This window comes from Trichoderma virens (genome assembly GCF_000170995.1).
Source record: "Trichoderma virens Gv29-8 chromosome Unknown TRIVIscaffold_89, whole genome shotgun sequence".
Lineage (NCBI taxonomy): Eukaryota > Fungi > Ascomycota > Sordariomycetes > Hypocreales > Hypocreaceae > Trichoderma > Trichoderma virens.
The window spans coordinates 113,899-131,848 of record NW_014013660.1 but is presented as its reverse complement, the minus strand read 5'-3'; the positions used below and the strand labels follow the sequence as shown (position 1 = coordinate 131,848).

Below are 17,950 nucleotides of genomic sequence, written 5' to 3'. Positions count from 1 at the left end.
ATGGATATTAAAGACAAACCATTGTCATCTGCTCACTATCTAGTCAATTAATTAATCGCCAACAGCATATTAAGCAATACATCCTCCGTTATTCCCGCTCCAAACATCACCTTCATTGCAGTCAAAACGCCTTATTCCTTGCACTCGTCGACCTGAGCCTCAACCCCATTCTCATTCCACACTGCTTCGATCACGCTCATTTTACAACTTTCAACCCTGTAGACTCCCTAAAAGAATATTAGCGACCGTACAATTTTCAGAGCTAAAAATATGGACCATCATACCTTGAAGTCAAACCTATGATCAGCTGCTTTGAATAACTCGCAAAACTCTCTTTCTTCTCGCTCCTGTGCGTTGAAAAGAGTGCCCATGATCATGTCCATGCTTCTCATGAGCTTTTCATCCCAAGGATTCTCTGATCCTGGATCTCGTATGCAGTAATCATTGATGACGACACGAGCTCCGGGCTTTAGTGCAGGAATGAGACTCTTCAGAATTTTAACGGCATATGGTTGGGAATAGTTGTGAAAAATCCACCGAAAGTAGTAAACTAGCATCGTTTTCGAAGTCAGTCAGCCAGCCATGCCCATGGAACTAGAGGAAGACGGCCAATGAGATTCGACTTACCATCAGCGCCCTTTGCAGGTTGCTCTGTGAAGAAATCGTGGACTTGCAAGGAGATTCTCTCTGCTACGGTGGCATCCTCGCAAATGGGTTGCGGCGCACTGCTTATCATTTTTGGCAAATCTTGCACGATAAACTTCATGTTCTTCCACTTCTTGGCCATTTCCACTGACACGAAGCCATGACTACCGCCGACGTCAACAAACGTACCTCCGCGCTCATTCACATCGGAAAGGTCATAGTTGTCTACAAAGTAGCTGACTTCATAGCCTTCTCCGTTTGTGAAACTGAGCATCGCATTGGCAAAGCGCCTGGCCCTGACTGGATCCTTACCAAGGGTCACAAACATGGGCTCTTCGCCAACCGTACTGAAAGCAAAATTGAATCCTGTGTGAGTTATGGAGGTTGCTTCGGGGTGGGATTTCAACGCTTGCATTACGTGACCAGCAGCGGGAAAGATGTCTTCTGAATTGAAGCCAATCCAAGCTTGAAGTGAGGTGTCTTGTGCCAAGATACGTGAATTTGCAGTGTGGGCAATGAGACCAGGAGATGGTTCGCAGAATATATTGTTAGTCATGGCATGCCGTAGAGCACGGGCAAGATTGACAGGTTCCAATGGAGTTTTGGATTGAAGTTCAGTTAGCTTGATAGGAGCATCCAGTGGAACCAGTTTAGCTATACAACGGTTAGTCAAGGTCCTGGAATAAATGCTTTTTTCGCCGTACCAATTTGATAGCTATTGATGAGCTGCAAGCTCAAAGTATCCAAATACTATCAAGTCAAGTTAGTACAAAAGCAAAGACGAAAGTGCACCAGATCTTACACTCCAAACATCGTATCTCACGCTTTCACGAGGACCCCTGACGAGATTTGTAAGCTCTTTAGTAGCGAGAACAATCTTTTGACGACTCTGTTGAATCTCGTCGGGTAAGAGAGGGAAATCGTCGGGTCCGTCAACGCTGAGACTTGGTTGAGCAATACCATTCGACTGGAGGTAAGTCTGCAGCCTCTCGGTTTCAACGCGGATCGTCTCCGCCAGCACAAGCATTCGAGACTCAGGAGATTCTACTTTCGAAACTTCGCTTTGCTCTTCTTCTTTCTTTTGCAGAGATTCTTCTTTCGACCTCGTAGTAGCCAGGCCAGGAAATGATCGCCGATTGAGTCTTTTTTTGTCAACATCCATGTTGGCTGTGGATCCATTGCGCTCGCTGGATAGCCACGAAGGGACTCTGAGTTTGGCCATTGTAGGTTCAAATCAAAAGCTGGAGGAAACAAGGTTAGAAAACGACCTGAATTCTAGAACGAATATTGAAGAGAAAGAGAAAGATAGTTGAGAGCAACCCTTCAGGTATTTAATAAAAAAAATTAAAAAAGAAAGAAAGGAGCAACAAATAGTATAGCCATGGCTGTATTTGCCAGATGTTCTTTCAGATCTGCCCATCGTCAGGCAGTCAGGGATATGTCCAACATTGAAACTAAGTAAATATTCCAGGATCCATGCCCACGAAATATAAAGAGTAGGAAGTCATCATCTGTTCCATTCCGCGCACTTGCGTGAAGGAAGAGTTCGCCTTCATGTAGCTATGACTCACGGCATATGGAAACAGCCCTAATGGCCATTGTCCCAAGCTCTCATGATCTCACTGCCCTATTGAGGATCAATATCCATACTTCAGCAACTAGAGAAGCTGAAGCTCTGGTGTGCATCCGCCATGGGAGATGCTCATCTATCCTTTCCGATCGTGCATATCAGACATGTCTCTTGTCTCATAGACGTGTCTGGGAAGCAAGTTCGGCAATGGGGAAGAAGACGAGTCTCGTGAAGCAAGTGCCCAGCTGAGTACTTCCCTATACCTTCAAGTCTCACATTCAGGTGACAATTGTGATATAGCTGATGCCTCACGAAGCTTTGGCCATATGCAAGAGGGCATGTCTTTGATAGACAGTGCCGTTTCCTTTCTTCTCACTCATGCATAGATAGAAGGGCCATCGAGCTGGCAAGGGCACTCAATTATTCACGCAATGGCTTCGGCGATCAACAGACAAAGGAGATGTTGCGAGAGAGAAATTTAGAGCAAAAAAGCACTTGGTAAAAAGGAATTGCACATACAATGAGGCCAAATCTGCCTGAGGCTGCTTTTGCAGACGATGCTACCAGGAGTGGCAAGAGCTCGGGGATACCCCTCTTGCGTAAGGGGAAAGAGCGATATGATGTGTCGTATTCTATTTCCGTCGAGTCTCTCTTAGACGCCGACCTTTTCTCCTCTGCTTTATTACCGCTTGCACTAGCCAGAGTTTTCGTTTCAACGAGTTGCGGTCCTCGATGCGGCCGTCGTTGTGCTCATAACACGCGCAAAGCTTTCAGGTGAGAAATGCAGGTCGAGTCTCCAGATACGGCCGCAGTGAGAAAGAAATAGAGAGAAGTCAGAAGAAGAAGAAGAAGAGGCCCATGTCACGCTTTCAAGACACGGAGACTCACAGCAATTAAACTAACCCCAATCCCAGATGGCCCAGCTGCAGCTGTTGGCACTGATACTGCGAGCACCACCATATTCCGTCCAAATGGCCGACACTCTCCGCATCCAGGCCGCGGTAAGCCTGGGTCGATCGATGCAAGAACCGGAGACTAGCACAACCCTTGTCAAGCATGCAAGCATGGTGTCCTAATCCGCGATCCCCGACAGACTAGAGCGGCCTCAGTCTCCAGAATTACGGAGCATCCAATCCAGAGCCGTAGTGCTGTAGAGGTGCTCCCTTCTCACAGGTACCAGGTACCCGTTCCCAATGCCAGTCAGCTCTCGTGCAGCACCGGGATGGCTAATCGCCGTCAGTAAGATCAGATCATGACCCTGTAGGAAAATATACCCGAAACCTCCGTTCGGGTTTGAGCAACTTCAAAATCAACGACGGGGTCACAATGTTCAAATCATCACAAATCACTGCTGTTGGCGATGTGTTGGTCCCGGCCATGGCAGGGGTGAAGCTGCGAGTATCATGCAACAAATATCAGGCTACGAGTAATACTGCGCTACTCAAGCTAAGGCAGCATGACTTGAAACCACGACGGCTTGGAGCCGCCAGTGCGGTTCTTGGATCCTCAGTATTCAGCCTTTTCTTCTCTCCGCAGATTGGCTCTCCATCGTGCCCTGTTCCCAAGCTGATACGAAGCTGATACGCTCCTCCATTAGCGGCAGACATCCAAGGCGCGGACCGCACGCCACCCCGGCAGAAGTGGACTTGGACAATCCCCATTAACCACTGTACCACCTGGCAAAGATACATACGCTGTGCCACCTCGATTAATGATCTGTCACTAACTTCTCGCAAACTGACAGGAGAGCAGCGAATAGTTCAGCCAGTTTCCACCGCTATCGGGTTTCTATATGAACTAGCGTGGCACTCGGCGTCTTGGACGAAGTACCTGTCACTTTTTTTGGTACGACAAGCCATACCCGCACTGCTACAAGTGGTATCCATCTCCTGCCGTGTTTTCAGCTTTCGCTCAGCCCTTGCGTCCGCAAACATCGCTGTCCATATTGAGATATCGCCGGGAACCCTGGTCAGAACGCCACCGGGAGCTGGTCCGCCGCGCCACTGCCCGAGGGAGAAGTGCTGTAGGTGAGTGAAGCCATTTGTGAGACTGTTTGCTGTCATTGCATCTTCTGATATAGGGGAAGTGGTGTACTCGTAATACAGGATGTACACAGCACTCCCAAAGTAGAGAGACGTGCAGCTCCAGATTACACCGGGCTCTGAAAACTGCGGCCGAGACGCAGTCTTGGCCGCAAAGGTCTCGGACATGTTCCTCTTTGGTAAGTTATGACAGATGTAGGTGGATCACAGCGGGTGTTTTCGTTGGCCAACTCGTATATCACGGCTGCGGTTAGTTGGTCTCTCTCCCTCAGCCATCCCTGACTTCATGCTAGGTCAGAGTGAACCACATTCATCGCTTAGGCGCGGGGCTGTCACTTTTCTTTTTTTTGTCCAGCGACTTCCTTTACGAGTGTGCAAATTATTCGCCATTGTTGTGCTTCACACTGCAGCATACTGTATACGAGTAGGTCAATAAAACAATGCAGAAAAGGGGGCACACAGAGTAGTACTACCCATGTATAATGAACCCTTTCAGCCCAGTTGTCCATATTAGTGAGGTATCTTGTACCTAGCTTTTAATAAATACCACTATCTAGAAGAACGATAATTAAATTACCATAGAATGACACCTGCAGTAGGGTAGTACGGACAGATCCAAGTACTAATCCAAGACCTATATATTGCCAAGAAAATGACAAATGATTACACAGAACTACGGCTTCTGTCCGTAAATGACGTGAAACGGCATGTACATGAGCGGAGCATTGTCAAAGTACGCCCGCCGAACCTCGATCAGGAGTAACTCGACCTGCTCCCGGTTCCACCCAAGGCCCCGAGTCAAGGGGCCCAGGGCAATCGCCTGCAGCCCGTCCAGGAGAATGGTCCGCCAGTAGAGACCGACTGTCTTGAGGACCTTGTTCTTGGGCCATGTCCCGATGGGCACATGTAGCACGCGTTCCGTGACATTGGTGAAGCCTGCTCGGTGCATCATGTCGGATAGCCTTCCATCGGATACGGCATCCAGATCAATGCCAAGGGCGGCTAGCCCGTCCGTCACATGCTTCCAAAAGCGGGCGACGGGGTGATCCGAGGGCAATTCCCCGTTTCCACCCGCAAGGGCACTTTTGGGGGTGTGGTGGATTTCTTGGAGCTCGATCCAGCCGCCGATCTTGAGATGCCTAATGGCGCGCGTGCCGGTTAGCAGTGATGATCGTGGGATGATGGTGGGGGTTAGATTTACTCTACGGCTCTTCGAAAGAGCTTCATCCAATCTCGTACTGCCATGACGGTGTGCCTAGAATGAATGTAGTCGAAATGGTTTCGGGGATGCAGCCACGGTGATTCCACGTCGTCGACCATGAATCGGACGTTGGGCGGCAGCCAGTCCGGCTGGATGGGCGACAGGTCGATTCCCAGAATGTGAGCGCTGGGGAATCTGTCTCCCACTAGTTGAATGGACGTTAATGTAATTCGCTGAGCAAAGTGGCCAAGGTAGATACTCACTTTCAATCGTCCAAATGCCCGTCCCTGTTCCTATATCGAGCATCTCTTGGGGATTCTCACCGATGGGGGCAAAGTGCAACTTCTGGCTGCACAGTAGTTTGACCATGGCGTGCTTCATATCTTCCCTCTCCTGCTCGACATCGTCATTGGGGAAGTTGTAGCTGCCTTCACGGAATCGATGATACCGCCGGCCATTCTCATACATGTAATCGCGGACCGAGGACATGGCAGATGTGCTGGCAGAGGTGGCACTGTCACTGTCATAGCCGGCGTCAGATGCCGTGCCATCAGATGTGTTGTCGCCAGCTCCGCCATCGGTGCTCTCTGCACTATCGGCGATGATTGATTCTTCAGCTTGGTCAAGCGCTTCGAGAGATAGCTGCTCTTGCTCAGAAGGGGACAGCTCCGGAAATATGGAGACGCCGTTCGGGTGAGTTAAAGGAACCAATATAGACTCTGGTCTAGCAGCATTTCCCAACGGTGGGGATCCTTCTGGACAGCCATCTGCTGGCTTTTCATCGGTTTCCTTGGTCATATTGAGAGGCGGCATGACGATCTCGCCCTGTGTATCTTGGTATGTTTGGCCATATGGCTTGTCTGTCAGCTCTTCCCTAGTGTCGGGTAGTTGCAAGGGTGGTAGTTTATAGTCAAAATGATGGTTGACTTGTGAAGTAGTAAGATGCTGAGGTTTATATTCGCCATATGAAGCATCGCCAGTGATGTTGTTGGCGGTGGTATGGTTCTCCTTTGGAGAGCTGGCCGACTGACTACCAGCACCCGTCGTGCCGTTGGCGGGAGAAGAGTCTGGTATCATTTGAGGCGAATCCTTCAAGTCATCTTGTGAATATCCATCCATGGTTAAGTGAGATGAGGTGGAAGTGTATAGCATAGTTTATCTGATGTGAGAGAGAAGGGGGAAAGCAAAGAACGGCGAGGCCGCAGTCGCTCGAAGAAGGACGAGTGTCGCTTAATGGCCAAGCGGTGGGATCAGGTCACGGACGGTACGCCGGGACATGTATTTATCTATCGACTGCTTAGTACAGCGCTCGTTGGGCAAAATACGTAAGTTGTCTTCATTCGGGAGACTGGAGGCCGCAATGTCTCGGGGGAACAATTATGCTGTTCTAGCACAAGACAGGTACGGAGAGGCCTGCCGCCCCTCAGAGGCGAGATGGAGATTGGCTGCACGATTCCAGGGGAGCTCCAGGAGGGACTGTATGACAGAACAGAATGAAAGAATGGATGAATAGGCGCCCAAGCTGTTGGATCTGATTAAAGTCAAACAGCGTAGATTCGAGGTATGAAAGAGATGTCGAGGGATCGGTGGTGGGGAAGCTGGAAAGAAGGTTCGCTCTGCATTAGCATTTGACGGACGAGCCAGACAAGACCACCTGCACTCGAGCTAGCAGGACAGGGCCTGATATAGTCGCCGTTCACCAATCACCAATGCAACGCCAGCTGAAAGGCTTCGATACAGGCAGCTCTAGAGGCGTGGGGCGAAGCCATTAGGGGGCGCCACCGGCTTGATGGCCGTCACACTCAGATTTGATCTGTGATCCGTGCAGGAGGACAGCGCCAACAGCAGTTGAGCAAGGCTGCAAGGACGCCAAAGGCTCTCGATGCGGTAACCAGGACGGATCAATTTCACTGCGAGTACTGGTACCGGTACGGAGTGCTTGACAGTGTCAATACATACATGTAGGTACCTATAGGTAGTAGTGCGTGGTACTGGTACTGCTACAGGGCCAACAAACAAGCTCAGAGGATGCGCAAGCTCGGTACGGCACTTAACCAACAATAGCCGAGAGGTACGTTGGTTTGCCCTGTCCAACGCGGGAAGCTCACACTTACGAGTAGTATACGAATAGATGTACTCGTACTGCTCCATACTATTATCCACCCATGTATTCATTCATTCATCCATTCATTCATTCATTTACTATTCATTGGGCAGCCCAACTACGCGTGTCCAGATGGGCTTTCGTACCTGCAGAAGAGCTCGACAAGGTCATGTTGGGCTGGTGTGAAATAGCTCTGATGCTACAGTACTCTCATCTCGCATCTGGCTGGTGGTTGGCGGGGGATTTTCAGTGGCGGCGGGTCTGTCTCCAGCTGTGTTGAACTATACCACATCAATCCCTGGACCTTGATCAGCTACTGGACAGCGCGGGTGAGTGAGCGGCAAGCACTCACAGGTAGTAGTACTGTATCATAAGAGGTCACCACATGTACTCACTCACACATTCTCATCTCATCTCCCCTCACTCTCACTTTCACTTTCACTTTCACTCGACGTCTCACTCCAATCTGCTCATCCACCCCAACTACCCTGTATCTTAGACAATCCATTACTTCAAAGATATCTGTTAAAGTTTTCCCCGTTTGAGAATTTACTAGACTACTAGCACATCTCACGGTTTCCTTTCCTTAAATCCGACATTTCTACCGGATACACAAGAATAAGACCGCTGCACAGTCTGAAGCCCACTTTTTTTTTATCGGACATAGGTACTAGGTAGTCTTAGATGCTCGAGTCCATCATATCAACGCCAGCTCATGATTTTCTCTCACTCCCATTCTCAACTCGAAAGCTCAATATCTCTGTGCGACTCTCACCTAGTAAATTAACCGTCCACTTCCATGTCGCGCACTCCCAAGGCCCCTCGCTGCGTGGGCAGCCCGTCCTTCGTCCCAGATGAAGTCATCCAAGACGCCCCAAGACTCCAGCAGGCCCGCGAGTTGTTGGCAGCAAACGACTTATACAACGCCAGCCGCGCCCTGCTTAGCCTGCCCGAGAGGGACTCCTTTACGTATCATGCCGTGACAAGTGTCAAGCTGGCTGAGGTACAGCACGTTGTCGGGCTGGGCGGCGTCAATGGCCTGCACACCTGGTATCGTGACGAGGATGGCACAGCTGTAAGATCAATGCCCTCTTTCCTCCCTTGCACAACTCATGGAACCGGAACTGAAAGCAAACTCTCAGAGAGAACCTCCGCCGCTACCAGACATCGAGGCGTACATCTCCATCTTCAGCCCCTCGACGGCCACGGCTTCGGCTCTCAAGAACTTTGAGACCAACGCAAAGAAGGCGTCGATCCGGTCCGAGGTTGCGCGGCACATGGCAGAGAAGCGTTATGTGCACCCGGCACTCGCCTCACAGCTAACAATTCCCAAATCCAAGCAGCCGCCCAGCCAGAACCCGTACTTTGACTTCTGGGCCTGGTCGTGCCGCAATCTGGAGTGGTGCGGGCCGTGCACATCATCTGAGCGGGTGGCGACGAGCCACCATGTGCTCCCGATTTTCATGCACCACTTTGGCTGTGCTACACCGTCGCACGAGAGCTTGCAAGTGTTGAGACTCCTGGCAGACGGCCGAGCCATTGCGGATATGGGCTCGGGTAACGGGTACTGGACTTTTCTGCTTCGGCGGTATGGATTGACCGTCTACCCAGTGGATAACATGCAAAGCGAGTGGAGGGTCAATTGGGTCGACGACACCGTCATCATGGACGGCGTCCAATGGCTACGAAAGAACGACAACGGCAAAGACTTGGTCCTGCTGCTCGTCTATCCCGTTGTCGGAGGCGGCATCGGAGGAGGCACAGAGGGCAGCTTTACCAGGGGTCTCGTCGATGCCTTCCAAGGAGACACAATTGCCGTGGTTGGAACACAGAATGCAAATGGATACACGGGCTTTAAGAGCATGACAATGGACGTGTTTATGGAGCAAGAGCACCCGGAGTGGACCAAGGTGGTACAGATTCCCCTGCCAAGCTTTGCGGGCAAGGATGAAGCATTGTACGTCTTTCAGCGAGGCGGCAGAGCACCCAACGAATCAAGTTGAGATGACGAATCGAGTCGAGGTGGAAGTGGAAGTGGAAGCGGAAGTGGACATGAAAATGACGTGTCCAGGGACGCAAGGGGAAGGACATGCATACATACAAGCTCGGACTTGTGGACACACTACTGGAACCAAGTATGGAAAAATGAGATGGATGAGATGAGATGAATAAAATACAAAATCAATGTGCTAAGCTGAGCACAGATCTGATGTATATGGTTATGTGGTTATCTTGGACTGCTGCCCATTTCCTGTTGAGATGAGATGCAACCAATCCACCTGTATGTATATGTACATGTACTATTTTCCTTCAGATATAGGCCGCCCTTTCGGCGCTGCCCGAGCCCCATCATAGAGCCAAACAACACGCGATGCATGTACCTTTAATGGCCGAGTAAGCTTACTCGGACTCACGGGAACCATATTTCTAATATGCGTCAATCGTTATGGCGAGGCACACATGCGCACATGATTGAGGCTCTGCAAGGGCACTAGTTTCGGGTCATGCTGACCTTTGCCTAGTCGGTGTAGAGATGGAGAGCACAGACTCATTATACGGATACGATGACGGCCATGAGAGGGCGCTATTGACTTTTTTCCCACCAACTCTCGTAGGGCTGGTGGGAGGAAACAGAGCAGTTGAGTCGTATGACGGGGCTCGTTTCAGCCATACATGTTTCTTCTTTGGAGCGCGCGCTTGTGGTGGTTGCTCTGCTGCGTTGTGGGTGTGTGTTGTTGCAGGCAGGATTCCCACAACTACAGCCTCTCTTGTTTCGTGATGGCGATGATGCCTAATTATACCTGCGTATGTACAATGACAATGACTCAACTGCCAAAAGTACCCAAGGCATCAATGCCCAGCAGTCATATTCGTATAGACTGTTTGCAGCAGCTTCAGCTTCCGTCGTGATCAAATAGAAGCGAGAGATCAGCGCAATAGGCACGGCCCTGGTCCCTCTTTGGTGGCCCTTCACCGCGCCTCAGCTCGCTGGAACTGCCGCAACTCCTGCAGCGGCTCTGCGCTCTAACCACGGTAGGGCGTAGCGCACATGCAGGCGGCCTGGAGTTTACTAGCACCACCTGCTACTGCTAGGTGCATATGCGCTGAGCCTGTGCTGTAACCGCCATCCATATTCATGGGCCGCTGTCTTTTCGTCCTGCCTTTTTATTCTCTTCCTCCTCCATCACCATCGTCGCCGTCGCCATTGTCGCTGCTCGCCCGAGACCAGGTCGATACTGCACTTGTTCTCGCTGATCCTCGACAGCGCCTGGTGGATCGCACTAACCAGCGGCTTCACAAACCCAAATCCCCTCCCCCAGACGCCACCCCGCGCCCAGCTCCCGCCATGGACCATCCCGGCGCGACCATTTCCCTGGCCTCAATCACCAATCCTAGGGCCAGGTCCAGGTCTCGCGATGGCCGCTTCATCGAAGAGCCCAAGCAGCCGCAGCGCCCTGCGTACGGCGACTCCCGCGAGTCCAGCTATGTATACCCGGACGACGACCTGAGATCCCCCCGTGGATCTGGCAGCCATCTGCCGTACCCGGACGATGACAAGCTGAAGTATCTACCCCAAAAATATGGCCGCGGAATCGAGGACGACGACTTGGCTTACGGCCTGCCGCCGCCACATTCGGGCCGCCATCGCCCCTCCCAGTCTGTGGACTTGCGAAAGCACTCGGACTCGGACCGGGACGACTCCAGGTCTCACCGACGGTCCAACACTCTGAGCGTGGATGTTGCCGGCGGCCGTGACCGCTCGCGTTCGCGGTCAAGGGACGGGCGAAGCGGCCGAGACCGATCACCGCAGCCGCCCACAGGCCGCATGTCAACGCTGACGGTTAACACCGGCCGTGGCGCAAGCCTGTCGCTCGCCTCGGCACCGGCTTCTCCGCTGCTTGAATCATACCATGGCACATACCAGAACTGCTCGCCCATGCCCTCGCCTCTCCTGCTTGCGTCCAAGCATCCGTCGGAGCTTCCGAGAGTCGTGGATGCCCTTTCACCCGTCTCGGATGGTGAAGACGGCACCAGGCTCAATCGACGGGCTCGCTTCCACGATGCCGAGGACATTGCGTCTCGCCTTGCGCGAGCGCTAAAGGGCACTCACAAGCCCGACGTTGCGCCGTTCATCGAAATCCTCCCCAGCCTGTCGCACGAGCAGGTCATGGAGCTCCGTTCCGAGTACAAGCACATTGTAAAGACGGGCACGGACCGCAAGGGCGTCAACATCGCCAAGCACATTCGCGCCCGCTTCAAGGACGAAGATCCACTTCTCATGAAGGCGTGCTACGCCGTTGCTCTTGGCAAATGGGAGAGCGAGGCCTACTGGGCCAACTTCTGGTACCAAGGCGACAAGACCCGGCGCGAGCTGCTCATTGAGTCGCTCATGGGGCGGACAAACGAAGAGATCCGCCGCATCAAGGACTCCTTTTCCGACAAAAAGTACGACAACAGCCTGACCAAGTGCATGAAGACGGAGCTGAAGGAGGACAAGTTCAAAAAGGCCGTCTTGATGGTCCTGGATGAGCGTCGTATGGAGGAATACGACTACGAGGGCCGCAGACTGCCTCTCGACTATAAGCTCATTGATCAGGATGTCGAAGACCTGCACAAGGCGGTCAAATCCGAAAAGGGTGGAGAGACGATGATGATCTCCATTGTCGTCCAGCGAAGCGATGGCCATCTGCGTGCTGTCCTCAAGGAGTACGAACACCAATACCGGAGCAACTTTGCTCGTGATGCGCTCAAGAAGAGCGGCAACCTTGTGGTATGTAGCTTTCCCCTTCCAACTAAGAACCGAAAACTTTTGTATGAAATCGCCAATGCTAACAAACTCATTTAATCCAGGGCGAACTCCTCGCACATATCCTCAACGGCATCATCAACCGCCCCGTCCGAGACGCCCTGCTCCTGCAACACGCTATCACCGCCTCGCGCAAGGACTCGCTCCGCCGAGAGCTGCTCATCTCGCGCCTCGTCCGCTTCCACTGGGACTCGTTCCACATGCAGGACGTCAAGAGGGCCTACCGCGAGCGCTATGGCCAGGACTTGCAGGATGCCGTGCGTGAAGCCACGAGTGGTGAGTGGGGGCTGTTTTGCCGCGAGCTGTGCATTGCGCGGATGCCCAATGAGATACGAAGAATGGAGAACAGTAGGTAAGGAAATTGGTAAGACTAGATATACGTTAGTGAGATGTATGAAGTATGATGGCTTCTACTTGATTTGGTCTTGTTCGAACAACGCCGGTTGGGATCGGCATGAGGCTAGGAAACGAATGACATGGCACGACTACAATTGCGCCCTAATTTCCCGGGATGCAATAACTTAGTATTTATAACTATATATTTAGGCATATATAGATATAGATATATACACACACACATATACAAGCTTGTTTACTCCCCTCAATTTCTCTTTGGACGCTTGGCTCTCTACTTCTTTGACCCTTTGCCTCCCTTGCCACCCTTTCCTTGACCCTTTCCGCCACCTTTGCTCTTCCCGCCTCCGCCAGAAGAGCCACTCCCTCCACTCGCACCGGCCATCATGACTCTTAGCTTGCTGACGGGTACACTGTTGGCGATTTCCTCTGGCTTGAGTGCCTTGATGAGCTCAATCTCCCTGGGCCACATCTTCTCCGAATCCCTCGCCGCCTCGTCTATGACTCCTTTCCTGGCCGAGTCCGTCTTCAGCCGCTCCAGCACTTCCTTGATTGCCTTGCCCTTCTTCACGGAGCCCGGCTGCATCTTGACTTTGTATTTGTATCGAACCAGGGCGCTCCAAGGTGCGCAAACGGGAACGACTTCCAGAATCTCGTCTCCAGCCAGCGGCGTGCCAACCAACGTGTCCAGGTTTGTCGCCTTCTCTGCCTCGTCAGGTTCCAGAACATCTAGGCCCTCGTTCATCATCGCGCGGCGAATCTCCTCTTGTTCTGCAACTTCCTTTTGTTTCCGTTCGTGTTGAGCCCGTCGGCGCTCCTTCTGGGCTTCCAGTTCGGCCAGCCGTTGGGCTTTCGCGGCAGCTTCTGCTTCAGCACGCTGTCGTCCTATCGTTGCTCCTATCAAAGCTTCTGCTGTGGCGCGGTCTTCTTCATCCTGATCCTTGTATTTCTGAGCAATCTTCTTTGCTTTTCCCTTTTGTCCACGCTTCTGGCCTCTTTTCTTTGTTGCCTCTGAGGCTCCTGTAGTATATGAAGTAACATCAGAAGCCCGGGTAGGGGCTTCAGAAACTTCCGTGGCTGGTTCAGAAGGCGTTACCTCGTCTTCCTCATTGTCATCTTCTTCTTCGTCTGCATCCGCCTCGTTTGCTCCCTCTCCTTGCTCCTCTTTAGTTGTATCCACAGGCAACAGCTCAGCCTCATCGCTCTGAGGCTGGTCACTGATCTTTACAGTTGACAACTTGTCTGATGCGTCCTCTATAACCTCGTCCTCGTCGCCAGAGCCTTGCAGAGGATTGGCTCGTTTGTCGTCTCCAGGCTGATTTTCTTCCGACTCGTCGCCCGAATCTTCTGAATTATCAACTTCTTCAGCGTTTTGTAACTCATCTTCACCCGTCGTCGCAGTCTCTGTGGCTAATGAAGAGCGCTCGTCATGCACTCGGTGTTTCAAATGCTTGCCTTTGCTCTGCTCGCTAATCTTGAACGTAAAACCCAAACCAAGTAAAAGTTGCGTCGGAGGAAGATAGTTCTTCTTTCCTTGAATCGTAAAGTTCCCAGCTGGTAGGATGTCTCCTGTCGGGGTCGATTTAGATACTTGATCCGCATTCACCCACCATCCGCCCATGCCCGCTTTGGAGTCCCAGGCGTCTGAGGTGCATACTGACAGTGACCCTGCCTGTGATAGAGTTGCGGGAGGGATAGGGGCATCCGGCGTGTTTGGGTTATTCTTTATCACAATATGCGCGGCGCCACGGATATCAGCGTGACAGTAAACATCTCCCTTGCGCAGATACCTTCTGTAAAGCATTTCGCTCTGCTGAGGGTCTTTCCCTCCAAGAACCAAGTACCCATCCGAAGAGATGAACCAGATGAATTTCTCAAACCACATCTGCTTGCGAATGGGCTGCAAAAGAGCCTTCTCCTGCTTTAAACCCTTCTTCAGATCTTCTGCAATTTTTTGCTCGGTGCTCTTCAGGGCTTTGTTCGCTTGAAGCTGAGTTTTTTCCTCCTTCATAGCAGCAGACCTTCGCTCTTCATAGTACTCTCTTGCGTTGCTCCAGGGGCTTGTATTGAGGACGATATCAACAGTGAGAAGCTTGTCGGCTTTCTTATCCTTGGTTGGCGTGACTTCGCTCGCCTCTGCTTCAGAATCGCTATCGTCCGTTTCGAAAGGATTGTCCTCTGCCGCTTCGTCCTCATCAAACTCCTCTTCTGCGAGGAGAAGCGTAATGGTGTTTTCTGCTAGTTTCAGGGGAAGGCTGATGATCTCGGCAACCGGGTTCTGTCGTTTCTTCTCTCGCTCAATGAGCTTTCCAATATCTACCCAGTCCATACCTTGAGCGAGAAGGCCATTAACCGCATCCATGGCTTCCTGCACACGCTCCACATTTGCTTCAATCGCAGCTGCTTTGCGAAGATTCATCGCCTGTGCATCCTGCAAACCTTCGATTCGCTTGGCCTGTTCGTGCCTGGCTGCTTCAAGCTTCTTCTTGGCAGCTTCCTCTCTCCCACTAAGACGAGATTCTAGCTTCTGGCCCTCTAGAGAGGAAAAGAACTCATCAACCGTTCGGTTATACCCTTCAAATTCTAATACTTGAATAGAGGGGTCATTCTTGAACTTTTGAGGGACAAATGGATGGAAATCTTCATAGAGCAATCCCTCATGTTTTTGAGCCTGATCCGTCTCGTCCGGTCCACTCGAAGGAGCCGTCTTTTTCTTGGCGAAAATGTAACCCTTGCAGGTGGCAGATGCGATAATGTTTTCAACAATATCACGAGCTTCAGACAAGTGTTTAACCAGTTCATCCAGCAGCAGCTCATTATCAACCACATCAGCCGGCTTGGCGGAGACATCAAAGCTATTTGCCTGAAGAATATTTTCAACCAGGGCAGGAGGCAGCTCTGTTATAGATACTGCCAACGCTTTCCGTAGATCGCCACCAGACTTGCCTTTCGCTTTCGAACCGGAGAAAGTAGCGGCCACTTTGCTTGCTTCAGCCTTTTCAGCAGCAGTCTTAAGGGCATCCCTTATCCTTTCTTTTGTCAAAGCAGGGATGCCACCAAAGTTCTGCCTATTCTCCAGAGAGTACTGTAGGCCAACCCCTTGGGGCTCCTGCCCCTCTCCCTCACTAACATTGCGAGAAATAGCCAATATCTTTAGGTCGGCATCTGTGAGAATAATATTTCCACTCTATAGCAACACCCAAAGTTAGCCTCCAACTGCTTCAGGAATAGATGCACGCTCATGAGGCAGAACACAGCAATGTACTTACGGCGAAGAATTTGAGGAACAGGCGATATTGGCCATCGCTAAACTGGAATTCGAGGATTCTATCGGTTCCCACTTGCGCAACGGACGTCAATCGCCTGGTCTTGAGATATTTGCGTAGCCGAGCTACAAAGGCAGACGGTGCCGCTGCAGTTGTTCGGGCAAAGTCAGTCAAGTGGCAGCGAAACCCATTGTCTATGACAAGTTGCTGCTTGTTATCCGGTTTGGCGAATTTCAGGAGGAGGATCTTGGAGGAGAGGTCGTAGACATTCGCTAGCCGTAGAGTCACCAAGCTCCCTTGGAGCTCGTGCGCAATGACCTAACCCAAGGATGTGGTCAGCAGGCGATTGGTCACGTTTGTTCATACCGAGAGGAAGCGAGAGAATTGCAAAGTACCTTGACATCTAGAGACGAAAACCTCTGCTTCATGCTGGGATTTGAGTTTGCGCAGACCCTGAAGCGTATATATTTGAAGCTTCAATGGTGGGAAACTGCATTTGGATCCGTGGGGCACTTGGCCGCGGGGCAGCTGTGACGACATAAGCATGGGCATCACGTGGCTTCGCATAACGCATAATGGCTCGTCGTGGCCAACGATATAAGAAACGAGTGATTGTTATAAAGAAGCTACGAAAACTAAGTCGCTGTTAGATGAAGCTTGCATGGCATCTACGTAGGCAAAAGATAGTAGCAGTATTCTCTGACGGGGACACAACTGCAAGCCAAGCATATGTAGCTCTGGCTATAGTAGCACAGGCAGCTACTGTACAGTGCTATGCACAACACGCCAGTTGTTGTGCATAGTAGTGACAGCAGCTGATGCTGATTTGCAGCACGTGCAAGCACCGGAGCCCAAGGCGGGCAGTGCAAAAAGACTGAGGTGGCAGATTGCCCTGTCCATGGCAGTAATTGAGATGAACCACCGGCTGACGAATAGCATTCAGTAAAACATGCGGTCGAGAAATTAGTCTGCGAAAAGGTGAGACATTCTGATACGAGTGAGAGACACTAGAAGTTACCTAAAGCGGACATAACAGTCAAAAGAGGAGGCTGGGGGTTATTAGGGAAGGACCTCTGCAGCCGAAATTCTCGTCGCCTCCTTGCAGAGCAGCTGTAAACAACACGTCGACTCAATTGGCCCATTTGACAACCACCAGAGCAAAAAGAAAAGTGAGAAATGGGAGCAAAAAGCAAAGCAGACGACCACGCCAGGAGTCGAACCTGGAATCTCTAGAGAGGGTGAATTCTCTGAAACCGAAATCTAGCGCCTTAGCCATTAGGCCACGCGGCCGCTAATCTTGAGTTGGTGTGACGGGTGCTCCAATGCAATGAACAAGGCTTCACTCTCTTCCGGGCAAACCTCTGGGGAAATCAGCAGCTGAAGCCATTCGACCGAGGCACATGTTGCCACGATTGGACCCGCCGCGTCCATGTCACCAGTCCAATCGAAAACGCGAAACTGAGCTTCTTCCTCGGTCCCGCGATTCGCGAGCACGACGCGTCGCAGCACGGACCTGCTCCCTGCCGCTCTGTTGGACGTCTGGTGCTGTCCAAGTGGTACAGATTGAAACGCTGGCGATATCCTTGTCACCCCCCAGAGGCAGAAGGATCATCTTGGACAAATGTCGTCCCAGCAACCAGATAATTGAGGTGGAGGAGACGGGAAGACAGCCAAGGCTCCCAGCGTTTGGCAGCTCCTTGTACGATACAGTATGCACGAGAAGTCGATGCCCACGAGATCCATGCTAATGTTGAGGACGAATGTACGAGTACGGTATACGGTACGGTACAGGCAAACCAGGGGCGGCCGACACAGGGAGCTTAAAGGGACAGATCTGTCATGGATTGGGCACAAGGAACCGCTGCAATTCCCACCAGAACGTCATGGCCAACTGAAGGGAAATGAGCTGCCCGAAAAGCGGACCGAGGCCTGGCCCGCGACTGGTCGACTAGTTTGCCAGC

General features: G+C 51.6%; 5 protein-coding genes across 5 annotated transcripts; 2 read left to right on the top strand and 3 right to left on the bottom strand.

The window, feature by feature from the left end:
- Positions 1 to 3,015, bottom strand: TRIVIDRAFT_183269 (uncharacterized protein; the record flags this gene model as incomplete). The annotated part of the gene is made up of 6 exons (XM_014095670.1): positions 1 to 227; positions 285 to 550; positions 628 to 1,299; positions 1,350 to 1,395; positions 1,448 to 1,886; positions 2,735 to 3,015. 5 exons carry the CDS (start codon positions 1,865 to 1,867, stop codon positions 132 to 134), a joined length of 1,500 nt encoding a protein of 499 aa, XP_013951145.1.
- Positions 3,016 to 4,930: 1,915 nt separating this feature from the next.
- Positions 4,931 to 6,256, bottom strand: TRIVIDRAFT_41863 (uncharacterized protein; the record flags this gene model as incomplete). The annotated part of the gene is made up of 3 exons (XM_014095669.1): positions 4,931 to 5,396; positions 5,459 to 5,663; positions 5,722 to 6,256. 3 exons carry the CDS (start codon positions 6,254 to 6,256, stop codon positions 4,931 to 4,933), a joined length of 1,206 nt encoding a protein of 401 aa, XP_013951144.1.
- Positions 6,257 to 8,278: 2,022 nt separating this feature from the next.
- TRIVIDRAFT_75597 (uncharacterized protein) lies at positions 8,279 to 9,941 on the top strand (the record flags this gene model as incomplete). Its single annotated transcript, XM_014095668.1, has 2 exons — positions 8,279 to 8,637; positions 8,705 to 9,941. The coding sequence occupies 2 exons, from the start codon at positions 8,362 to 8,364 to the stop codon at positions 9,563 to 9,565; spliced, it is 1,137 nt and encodes a 378-aa protein (XP_013951143.1).
- A 1,414-nt stretch (positions 9,942 to 11,355) lies between these two features.
- On the top strand, positions 11,356 to 12,713 carry TRIVIDRAFT_124186 (uncharacterized protein; the record flags this gene model as incomplete). The annotated part of the gene is made up of 2 exons (XM_014095667.1): positions 11,356 to 12,333; positions 12,414 to 12,713. Coding segments are annotated over 2 exons (1,278 nt in total), but the record flags the coding sequence as incomplete, so codon positions are not given.
- A 308-nt stretch (positions 12,714 to 13,021) lies between these two features.
- On the bottom strand, positions 13,022 to 16,417 carry TRIVIDRAFT_10609 (uncharacterized protein; the record flags this gene model as incomplete). Its single annotated transcript, XM_014095627.1, has 3 exons — positions 13,022 to 15,910; positions 15,993 to 16,307; positions 16,385 to 16,417. Coding segments are annotated over 3 exons (3,237 nt in total), but the record flags the coding sequence as incomplete, so codon positions are not given.
- Positions 16,418 to 17,950: the final 1,533 nt, after the last annotated feature.